Here is a 12779-nt window from a genome sequence, read left to right as displayed (position 1 = left end):
AAGCTGCATGCCCTCGGGAAAAATTATGGCCGTAGTTTCCCCTTGCTTTCAGCCGTTTGCAGTACCAGCACAGCAAGGCCGTTTTGGTTAGCGTTACTAGGCCAGATCAGACAATCATCTAGATTGTTGCCCCTGCAACTACTGAAAAGGCTTCTGCCCCTCTTCAGGAACCACACGTTTGTCTGGCCTCTCAACAGATACCCCTCTGTTGTGGTTGCACCTACAGTACAGCTATCTGTATCGCTGAGGCATGCAAGCCTCCCCACCAATGGCAAGGTCCATGGTTCATGGGGGGGCCTGTTGCCATAGTGAGCAGAATAATTTGGTACATCACATAAGTAGAGTGTGACTAGTCCATGTATTGGCTATCATTCCAACAGACGAATGCAAAACTGACAAAATTGGGAATAATATTCCCTTTGTTAACAGCCCTATTGTGAATTCCAGGCCTTTGAGATTGTGCAGTCACCGGACATACTTTCAAAGGGTACTGTGAGTACCTGACATGGAAGAAACTTTACCACCATAGACAACAGCAGTGAGCAACAACATGCTGACACATCTTGCTGGTGCCTATTGTGGATTGCAACAATAGTTACATGTGCAAAAGTGCAGCAAATCACTTTCCAAACAGTTGTTGGACAACTGCCTGACTGCAGCTTGCAGAATCCACTGCACCAACATTTAGCTATGCTCACTACATGTCACAAGGTGCCTAAATCATTATGACACAGTACCACTGTCTTTGTATGCTCAAAATATGGAAAAAGATGTTTGAACTAACCCGTTGCTGTACACGTAAGTTCATAGTGATGGAAGGTAGAAGTATTTAAAAGCCACATGAGGCATTGTATCCCTCTTGCCCACAAAGCTTCATTCAGACAGTGGAAGTATTCTTGTGTGCCATCTCACTATGTGGGATTAAGTGGCCTGTGGTATTTCTACCCACCAGCAGTCCAGTAGCACCCTAATATGAGATCATATGGATTCATTTGTTTACTTTAACAGCCCCCATGTGACCTGCAATTTTAGCTAGATAATTCACTACCATTCTCAAGTTGTGTCAGGATGGTCTGAAGATCATTCCTCATATACTTACATGCCATCTTCCATCTGGTTAACTGACTCATATCCTGTTGAAAGATCCAGAAGTTACCGAGAAATATGTACATGCCTTGGACCTAGCTCTACCTGATCTCCAGCAGTTGTGGCCATCAGTTGGGCACTAATATATGAATTTGTATGACAGTGATGGCTGGACTATACATTTGGGCTTCAGTCACCTAAGTCAGAAATACTTCGCTTGTTTCCATACATTGGAATCTTTCTTTGCAAATGTGAATGTAACGTATTATGTGTGACTTTTTAGTATAAATTGTTATGACGATGATGATGATGATGGTGATATGTGGTGTGTAATATCACGTTTATTTTGTTGATAATGGTGAAAGGAAAGAGGAGAATGATATCTAGTTGCTACACATATTACCTCGATGTTCCTGAATAGTAGCAAGTGAGTTGCTGCGTTTAACATTCCCATTTGACAGGTAGATCACCATCAGCATGACACAATCTTAACTCCATGGGACTCTGTGAATAGTTTTGGAATTAAATGCAGGAGACTGGTATAAAGTCTGTGATTAGTCACTGTCTGGCACTATGTCTACACTCCTGGCAACTAAATACTAGTGGTTACAATTTCGCCCACCTCCAGAATTTGAATCAGCTGACCTGAAATCAGTGTAAGACAACATTTCATCCCCTATGTTATTGAAAATGAACTATTTTTTTGATCTGTCATTATTAACATCTATTATTTGACATCCACTGCTGAATGAACGCAGTTTCCAGATTTCTCTGTGCTTTATGGTCTTTTGCCGTAGACACCCACAGTTCCCCTACCTTTTTATGTAATGTCATCTACATATCTTCTTAGTTGGTTGCCACTTGGTATTTTCTAATTTCATGGAATCCAACAAATAACTACCTTGGTCCATTCTTTTCTGTTTGCATTCAGCCTTGTCGTACTGTGTTTTTCTATTCACCGTTGAAGTTTATCTGCGTGGCAGGCATCCAGTGACAGAGTCATCAGGAAAGTGGAGGTACATGTGCATTCCATCAACATATAGTCTTTCTGTTTCCCATGTTCAAGATTTGAAGACTCCCTCTTGGACTATTGGCGATAGTTTTAATGATATGGAATTTCCTTGCCTTACTCTTCTGTCCGTTGTGAATTTCCCACTATTGCGAAGAAGTCTATTGGAAGATGAAGTATCGGCATTTATATCGATGAGTATATTAATGTAGTTTAAATTAATGCCTTATTTCTCAAAGGATGTTAATACAATCTTTGCTTAAATTAATTCCAAAACTCTCTGAGAATCCTTTAAACTTGATGCACAAAGCATACACCTACCACCTTGATAATTTTAGGCCTTGTGGAGAACCCTAGAAAATTTTCTGTATGCCCATCTTTATACAGATGATTGAAGGGCCTCAGTTGTTCAGTACAGAATGTCAAATCGAAACAACTTGCAGCCATCTAAATTTCCAAATTATTAATTTATTGAGCAACAAGTTTCGGTGATATATTACACCATCTTCAGGCAACCTAAGTGACGTGCAGGAAGGTTCCCATCTCTGGTCCAGTCAAAATAGTGGTCAGCATTCAGTGACTTCAAATTGGAGTGATCGCACTCTGAAAAATCTGCAGATGCCAGTCATTGAATGTTGGCCCCTATTTTGACTGTACCAGAGGTGGGAATCTTCCTACACTTTGGTCTGGGGACCTGAAGATGGCATAATATGTTGCCAAAACTGGTTGTTCAATAAAATAACAATTTAGAAATTTAGATGGCTGTAAGGTGTTTTGATTTGTCATTCTGCAAGAAAATTCTGGTCCTGCACAAAATCGCTAAGCGAGTCGAAGGCTTCTGTCCAATCATTCATTGACTGTTAGTGGCACCAAAGCTGGTGTCCAGTCTCTAACGATTGAGACAGGAACTGAAATTGAGGGTAGCAAAGCAAAAGCTGAAACATGTGACTCTGTTTTCAAGTGTTTCTTTACAAATGAAAGCCCTGGAGAACTGCTCCAGTTTAATCCTCACACCACTGAAAAGATGAATGAAGTAAGTATGAGTATCATTGATGTCGAGACACACCTGAAATCATTAAAATTGAACAAAGCTCCAGGGCCCATTGGAATCCCTATCAGATTCTATACTGAATTTGTGGCTAAGTTAGTCCCTCTTCTAACTCTAAATTATCGTAGATCCCTCGAACAAAACACTGTGCCCAGTAGTTAGAAGAAAGCACAGGTCTCACCTTTATACAAGAATGTTAGTAGAAGTGATCCACGAAACTACCGTCCAATATCCTTGACACTGATTTGTTGTAGAATCATAGAATATATTCCGAGCTCAAAAAGAATAAGGTATTTTAAACAGAATGACCTCCTCCATGCCAGCCAGCACAGATTCCGAAAACATCGATCATGTAGAACCCAACTGATACTTTTCTATCATGACATACTGAAGGTTTTGGATCAAGGCAGGCAGTCAGGTAGAAGCAGTATTTCTTGATGTCTGTAAAGCGTTCAACCTACACTTATTGTCAAAAGTACGATCATATGGAGTATCAGCTGAAATTTGTAACTGGATTGAGAACTTTTTGGTAGGGAGGACTCAGCATGTTATCTTGGATGGAGAGATCTTGTCAGATGTAAAAGTAACTTCAGGTGTGCCCCAGGGAAGTGTGTTGGGACCCTTGCTGTTCATATTATTTATGAATGACCTTGCGGACAATATTGATAGTAACCTAAGACTTTTTGCAGATGATGCAGTTATCTAGAATGAAATACTGTCTGAAAGAAGCTGCATTAATATTTAGTCAGATTTGGATAAGATTTCATAGTGGTGCAAAGATTGGCAACTTGCTGAAAATGTTCAGAGATGTAAAATTGTGAACTTCACGAAACAAAAAATGACTATAATATCAGTGAGTCACAGTTGGAATCAGCCAACTCATACCTGGGTGTAACAGTTTGTAGGAGTATGACTGTAATGACCACATAGGCTCAGTTGTGGGCAAAGCAGGTGGTAGACTTTGATTTATTGGTAGAATACTGAAGAAGTGCAATCAGTCTGCAAAGGATATTGCTTACAAGTCACACGTGTGACCCATCCTAGAATATTAATCAAATATGTGGGACCCGCACCAAATAGGAGCAACAGGTTATATTGAATGTATACAGAGAAGGCCCCCCCCCCCCCCCCCCCCATGAACCATGGACCTTGCCGTTGGTGGGGAGGCTTGCGTGCCACAGTGATAACAGATGCCATACCGTAGGTGCAACCACAACAGAGGGGTATCTGTTGAGAGGCCAGACAAATGTGTGGTTCCTGAAGAGGATCAGCAGCCTTTTCAGTAGTTGCAGGGGCAACAATCTAGATGATTGACTGATCTGGCCTAGTAACACTAACCAAAACGGCCTTGCTGTGCTGGTACTGCGAACGGCTGAAAGCAAGGGGAAACTACGGCCATAATTTTTTCCGAGGGCATACAGCTTTACTGTATGATTAAATGATGATGGCATCATCTCAGGGAAAATATTCCAGAGGTAAAATAGTCCCCCCATTCGGATCTCCGGGCGGAGACTACTTAAGAGGACGATCAGGAGAAAGAAAACTGGCGTTCTACGGGTCGGAGCGTGGAATGTCAGATCCCTTAATCGGGCAGGTAGGTTAGAAAATTTAAAAAGGGAAATGGATAGGTTAAAGTTAGATATAATGGGAATTAGTGAAGTTGCAGGAGTAGCTTTAATAATGAATAGGAAAATAGGAATGCGGGTAAGCTACTACAAACAGCATAGTGAATGTATATTATTGTGGCCAAAATAGACACGAAGCCCACGCCTACTGCAGTAGTACAAGTTTATATGCCAACTAGCTCTGCAGATGATGAAGAAATAGATGAAATGTGTGATGAGATAAAAGAAATTATTCAGGTAGTGAAGGAGACAAAAATTTAATAGTCATGGGTGACTGGAATTCGACAGTAGGAAAAGGAAGAGAAGGAAACGTAGTAGGTGAGTATGGATTGGGGCTATGAAATGAAAGAGGAAGCCGCCTGGTAGAATTTTGCACAGAGCATAACTTAGTCATAGCTAACACTTCGTTCAAGAATCATGAAATAAGGTTGTATACATGGAAGAACCCTGGAGATACTAGAAGGTTTCAGATAGATTATATAATGGTAAGACAGAGATTTAGGAATCAGATTTTAAATTGTAAGACATTTCCAGGGCAGATGTGGAGGGCAGATGTGGACTCTGACCACAATCTATTGGTTATGAACTGTATATTAACACTGAAGAAACTGCAAAAAGGTGGGAATTTAAGGAGATGGGACCTGTATAAACTGACTAAACCAGAGGTTGTACAGAGTTTCAGGGAGAGCGTAAGGGAACAATTGACAGGAATGGGGGAAAGAAATACAGTAGAAGAAGACTTAGAGAAATCTTTTGACAATGTTGACTGGAATACTCTCTTTCAAATTCTGAAGGTGGCAGGAGTAAAATACAAGGAGCGAAAGACTATTTACAATTTGTACAGAAACCAGATGGCAGTTATGAGAGTCGAGGGGCATGAAAGGGAAGCAGTGGTTGGGAAGTGAGTGAGACAGGGTTGTAACCTCTCCCCGATGCTATTCAATCTATATATTGAGCAAGCAGTAAAGGAAACAAAAGAAAAGTTCGGAGTAGGTATTAAAATCCATGGAGAAGAAATAAAAACTTTGAGGTTCACCGATGACATTGTAATTCTGTCAGAGAGCAAAGGACTTGGAAGAGCAGTTGAACGGAATGGACAGTGTCTTGAAAGGAGGGTATAAGATGAACATCAACAAAAGCAAAATGGGGATAATGGAATGTAGTCGAATTAAATCGGGTGATGCTGAGGGAATTAGATTAGGAAATGAGACACTTAAAGTAGTAAAGGAGTATTGCTATTTGGGGAGCAAAATAACTGATGATGGTCGAAGTAGAGAGGATATAAAATGTAGACTCGCAATAGCAAGGAAAGCATTTCTGAAGAAGAAAAATTTGTTAACATCGAGTATAGAGTTAAATGTCAGGAAGTTATTTCTGAAAGTATTTGTATGGAGTGTAGCCATGTATGGAAGTGAAACATGGACAATAAATAGTTTAGACAAGAAGAGAATAGAAGCTTTCGAAATGTGGTGCTACAGAAGAATGCTGAAGATTAGGTGGGTAGATCACATAACTAATGACGAGGTATTGAATAGAATTGGGGAGAAGAGAAGTTTGTGGCACAACTTGACTAGAAGAAGGTATCGGTTGGTAGGACATGGTCTGAGGCATCCAGGGATCACCAATTTAATATTGGAGGGCAGCGTTGATGGTAAAAATCGTAGAGGGAGACCAAGAGATGAATACACTAAGCAGATTCAGAAGGGTGTGTAGGCTGTAGTAAGTACTGGGAGATGAAGCAACTTGCACAGGATAGAGTAGCATGGAGAGCTGCATCAAACCAGTCTCAGGACTAAAAACCACAACAACAACAATACAGAGAAGGGCAGCATGAATGGTCACAGGTTTCCTTGACCAACAGGAGAGTGTCACAGAGATGGTGAACGAACTGTACAAGGAGACTGTTGAAGATGGATGTAAACTATCCCTAGAAAGTGTACTAACAAAGTTCCAAGAACTTGCTTTAAACAAAGGCTCTAGGAGTAGACTACAACCCCCTGCTTACAGCTCACATAGGGATCATGAGGACAATTTAGTATAAATACTACACACACATAGGCTTTCAAACTATCATTCTTCTTGCGCACTATATATATTTGAGTTGGACTGGAAGAAATCCTAATAATTGGTGCAATGAGGCATACCCTCTGCCATGCACTTTGCACTGGTTTCCAGAGTAAAGACGTAGATGCAAATATAGACTGGTCTGGAGTACCAACAGAAGACAGCAAAAGGAAAACTGATGTTTTAAATTTTACATGTCAGAAATCATTCATGATGGAGGATCATAACAACATGCCATCATTTGACCAACACAGAGATTCCCATATGTAGGACATAGTAATAGGCATCCCTGCATTACAGAAGCAAATGAAAGACTTGACAACAGATAAGTCTCCAGGCCTGGATGGAATCCCAATTTGGTTTTACAGAGAGCCCTCTGTGGCATTGGTCTCTTACTTACCTTGTATTTTCGCGAATCTCTCACCTGATGCAAAGTTCCAAGCTACAGGAATAAAGTGCAGTCGACTCCTGTATATAAGAAGAGTAAAAGAATGGACCTGCAAAATTAAAGACCAATATCCTTCACATTGGTTTGATGCAGTATTCTTGAATGTATTCGGCTCAAACATAACAAATTTCTTTGAGATGGAAAAACTTCTATTCACAAATCAGTACAGATTTAAAAGGCATCACTCATGCAAAACTCAGCTTGTCCTTTTCTCATGATATTGTGCAAACATGGATGAAGGAAAATAGGCAGATTCCACATTTCTTGAGTTCTGTAAAGCATTTGACATGGTGGCCTAGTGCAGACTTTTAACAAAATTATGACCATATGGAATAGGTTCTCAGATATGTGATTGGCTTGAAGACATTTCAAGTAATGTAATCCAGTAGATTGTCATTGACAGTGAGTGTTCATCAGAGAGAAGGGTATTGTCAGGAGTGCTCCAGGAAAGTATAATAGGGCTGCTCTTATTCTTTGTATACATAAATCGTCTGATGGACAAAGTGAGCAGCAGTCTGTGGCTGTTTGGATGATGCTGTGGTGTACTACAGGAAAGTGTCATTATCGAGTGTCTCTGGGAGGATACAAGATGACTTAGACAAAATTCCTAGTTGGTATGATGAATGGCAGCTTGCTCTAAATGTAGGAGAATGTGAGTTAATGCAGATAAGTAGGAAAAACAATCCCGTAACGTTTGAATAGAGCACCAGTAGTGTGCTGCTTGACACAGTCGTGTCGATTAAGTATCTAGGCGTAACATTGCATAACAGTATGAAATGGAACAAGGATGTAATGATGGCTTAGGAATGGTGAATGGTTGAAGATTTTAGGAAAGTGTGACTAATCTGTAAAGGAGACCGCATATAGAACAGTAATGTGACCCATTGTTGATTACTGTTCAATTTTTTGGGATTGCTACCAGGTCAGATTAGAGGAACATCTCGAAGCAATTCAGAGGTGGTCTGTTAGAGATGTTAGCGTTAGGTTCAATCAACTTGTAAGTATTATCTGCAGCAGAGTGTGCGCTGAAATTAAACTTCCTGGAAGATTAAATCTGTGTGCCAGACCGAGACTCGAACTCGAGACCTTTGCCTTTCGTGGTCAAGTGCTCTACCAACTGAGTTACCCAAGCACGACTTACGACCCATCCTCACAGCTTTACTTCCCCCGGTACCTCGTCTCCTACCTTGCAGACTTGACAGATGCTCTCCTGTGAAACTTGCAGACTTGACAGATGCTCTCCTGTGAAACTTGCAGAACTAGCACTCCTGGAAGAAAGGAGATCGTGGAGACAAGGCTTTGCCACAGCCTGGGGGATGTTTTCAGAATGAGATTTCCACTCTGCAACAGAGTGTGCACTGATATGAAACTTCCTGGCAGATTAAAACAATTTGCCACCACACAACCCCCTATGTATTGCTCACATGGGGATCAAGAAGATAAGATTAGAATATTTACTGCATGCACAGAGGCATTCAGACAGTCATTCTTCCCATGCTCCGTACATGAATGGAACAGGAAGAAACCCTAATAACTGGAACATAAGACGTAGTCTCTGCCACGCACCTCATGATGGTTTGCAGAGTATAGATGTAGATGTAGATGTCGCACTGTGTATCTACTACTAATGTCAGCTTGATCAAATTTTCTCATTTTTTATGATAATTATAATAAATAGCTTTAGTTTAATTATTATGGGAAGAAGGCTGATCATGTATAGTTTGTTGTTCTTGAATGTCTCTTTTTCTTGTTTGGCTATAAAGCATTTCTTTTTAAAGATACATGCTTTTCTTATAAATTTTTATGTATTTTGTATACAGATACTCAACAGCTAGTACATAATATATTTCTTACTAATTTTATTATCCTTGTTTTCTGCACAGGTTATAGGATGCTTCCGCAAAGATACAATGTTGGAAACTTCATCTTTCTTAAGGAACCTGAGACGTACAAAGAGACAGACACTTAGGGAGGCCAGAGCAACAGAAAAGCTGGAGAAACAACAGAAACTGGAAGCAGAGAGGAAGAGACAACAAAAGCACCAGGTGTGTAAATTTGTAAACCCATTATGTGTACACCAATTTTGCAGAATTTTTTGGTCTGTGTTACATTTTGTGACATTAGTCTATAAATGAGAATAAAAAAGTGGAAGCAGAGAGGAAGAGACAGCAAAAGCACCAAGTGAGTAAATTTCTATACCTGTTTGTATACACTGATTTAGCTGCATTTTTTGTCTGAATTACGTTTTGGGACATTAGCCTATAAATGAGAATAAAAAATGATTTTATTGTTTAGTTAAATGTTGTTGCAGACAGGACAGGGTTGGTTATCATAAAGCGGTAATCAGTGTCATTGATGAATTGTATATTATGGGTGAAAGTGTGAAATCATTATCTGTTTTTGTACAGTGTTGTATAAAGCTAATGACATTTAATGTTAGTGAAATATCTGTGCTGTCAAATGAAAATGTGTAGAACCTACCTTTTGGAAATAGCTACATGAATAAAAATGTTTCATAGATGTACTTGATAACTTCTGTTCCTACTGGTGAGAAATTCTGTCTTACTAAAAATATTAAAAAGCCAAGATTGCTCAAATATTCATTTATTTAAAACAACTGTCTTAGACAGACTATGCTGTCATCTTCAGGTCTTAAAAAAATCTTTTTGCTATGAAACATGTTCATTTTAAGTTGGACCTCACACTGAGCTGCCATATGGACAAAAAACAGCACATAATAAAAGGTTTGTCATAATTAAATATTTATAAATGTGACAACTTGGCATGAGGTCCAACTTTAAATGGATATGCTTCATAACAGAAAGTTTTTTTGAGACCTACAGATGACAGCAAAGTCTGTTGAAACTGGTTGTTTTAAATAAAGTAATAATTGTGCAATATTGGCTTTTGAGAGTTTTTAGCAAGTAAGACAGACACTCCTTTAGTCTCGTCAAAATGAGAAAATTCAGTCACACCTGTCTTACAATGTTTTAGGAGCCTGTTGAAGTGTTAGAAAACCAAAGAGAACAGCATTTATGGTAATTCCTTTTGCAATAGAAAAGTTATGCTTTAGTAGTTCAGTTCCACGGTGTTGTTTTCATTCCCCCCTCCCTGCCTCCCCAACCTTCTGTCAAGAGAGATCCACACACGGACAGGCAGGAAAATTATTTCTTATTTGCATTAACACTTGTTTTAAAATAGTGGTGTTTGTAGATGTATCATTTGTGTATTTATTCTTTTCATTTTCTAGGAGTACCTAAATGCTGTTCTGCAACATGCAAAGGATCATAAAGAATACCATCGTAACAACACTGCAAAGATACAACGTCTCAACCGTGCTATTATGAATTATCATGCCAATGCAGAACGAGAACAAAAGAAAGAACAGGAGCGAATAGAAAAGGAACGAATGCGGCGGCTAATGGCCGAAGATGAAGAGGGATACAGGTATGCTTTACACACACACACACACACACACACACACACACACACACACACACACACATTAAAGAAGTGTAAGTGATAGGTCATGTGCTCATGTGTGAGAGTTGTTCACAATTATGCTAAAAAAGAAGGAAAAATAAAAGCATTTCACTTGTTGACTCTAGTACATCGGAGATAATTGAAGACCATTGGTGGGATGTTATTTTACAGAATCATACTTACTTGAAGATTTGAAACTCATGCATACTACATTTAGAATGAAGAGAATCAATGTGCATGGGGTAGGAGCTATTAAAGGTGAATAATTTCTGATTTACCACTATGACAGTAAACAGAATGAGATGCAGTTTGTATTCAGCTCCCTGGAGAAGTGGAGTTGTGTTACATGGAAAGTTATAGGAGTTGGTGAAAAACACATTTAATTACATTATTTGTATAATTAGTAGTAATACAAAAGTATTTGAAAATATTCATGTTTTTTATTGTCAAGTAAATGAGTTGAAAAAAAAAAACTTTTATTGTTTCTCAGGCAGGTAGGCACATTTTGTGTGAAAATGTTTTCTTTATGTTACATCTTGTGCAGGTCAGGTGCAGCTCTTTTTAGTAGCTGTTGAGAATGTTGCAAGCTAGTTCCTTGTGTAGTAGAAGTGCAATTACAATGTCTGTGGCTCTTGTGCTGCATGTTACTGTTGGTAATGATCCGTGTGTTCATGATGGAAAATGAACACAACAAATCAAGAGGCGTATGTAGGTAGCCACTCACATTAGTTGGGTGTTCACAGTCATGACCTTCGCCAGCTCACAGTCAATTTATCCCATTCCTGCCAAACCTGGACCTCGGGCTGCACTGCAGATCAATCATGTTGCCATAATCACGTGTTCCGGTGTTCTCACTTGTTGGTTTCAACAACTGGCATCCAGATTGCCACATTCCAGTCTAACATAGTATCTGAGGCATGCTACAGATCAAAGTGTTGCCACAACCAAGGGTTTTGGGATGGAAGGGGGGGGGGGGCAGAAGCAGTATTACGTTCTATCCAATAATCATGATTTTAAATGTTATTACTGCTCTTCTCATTTATAGCAATTTAAACTGTGCTTTTGCATTCAAATTTAATCATAACCTTGGAAGTCACATCATATTTTGGAAACAAAGGTGATTGTGAATATCAACAATTTGACATAGAAAAGTATTACTGTCATTGAAGTTTAATTAGAACAGAGAAAATGCAGCAAAAAAGATGACTTCATTCAGAAAACTTAACGAGCAGCTTTCATAAGATGTCATTAAGTTCAGTGATGTTGTTGGCTATCATATACTATCACCTGATGGGACACAACTAATGAAGACTAACTGTCATCAGCAGCATGCAACAGGAGAGCCATGAACATAGTAAGCGCACTTTAGTCCTCTTGGGTGCATTTGTGTTTTTGTCTCTACAGCTAACCATTGTGCAGGTTGGTCACATTGTTAAATGTGACAAAAATCTTTGCTCTGCTGACTGGTTCAACTGACATCACACCACAGACTTCTGTATAAATCACATTGGTTTGTAGAATGGGTTGCATGTCTGGTCATTTTTTTTTTTTTTTTCCTCTCTTTCTCTTGCCTAAGTGACATGGATCTCAAAAAAAAAAAAAAAAAAAATCTTCTTTTGTTATATTAAGTCCTTCAACATTTGCTGAAGCATTTGTGTATTGACATGTCCCCGTTGTTCATGCTGCTGTTTCAGATCATTCACTGCAACATTTACTTCTTTACTCGATTGAGTGGATCTTGTCACCAAAAACAACCAATAAATATTGTTTTCTTCCTTCACATCTTCCGCTACACTTTCTTTCTCCTAAACTGATACAACTTGATCTTCTTTGAAAAGTATATTGATTTTTAATCGATGTACAGAGTCTGATACTAAACAAAGTCTTTTTGATAGCTACTACATACAAAATGTTTTTTTTTTTTTTTTTTTGCCATTGGCTTCTTTGTTGACAGTGACAGTTACCATACCTGTGACATGGCATTCTTTAGTACCAGCATTCCCAGCAAAAAAAAAA

At 39.1% G+C, this 12779-nt stretch overlaps 1 protein-coding gene across 3 annotated transcripts in view; it reads left to right on the top strand.

Annotated features, from left to right (window-relative positions):
* LOC126262281 (ATP-dependent helicase brm-like) overlaps positions 1 to 12779 on the top strand; it is a 230190-nt gene that overhangs the window by 53262 nt on the left and 164149 nt on the right. For all 3 annotated transcript variants that reach the window (XM_049958810.1, XM_049958801.1, XM_049958819.1), the window contains exons 7-8: positions 9164 to 9325; positions 10531 to 10727. In XM_049958810.1, coding sequence (XP_049814767.1) covers positions 9164 to 9325; positions 10531 to 10727 — 359 coding nt within the window. The remainder of the gene's footprint in view (positions 1 to 9163; positions 9326 to 10530; positions 10728 to 12779) is intronic.

This window comes from Schistocerca nitens, chromosome 1 (genome assembly GCF_023898315.1).
Source record: "Schistocerca nitens isolate TAMUIC-IGC-003100 chromosome 1, iqSchNite1.1, whole genome shotgun sequence".
Taxonomy (NCBI): domain Eukaryota; kingdom Metazoa; phylum Arthropoda; class Insecta; order Orthoptera; family Acrididae; genus Schistocerca; species Schistocerca nitens.
This window is presented reverse-complemented; position numbering and strand designations above follow the sequence as displayed.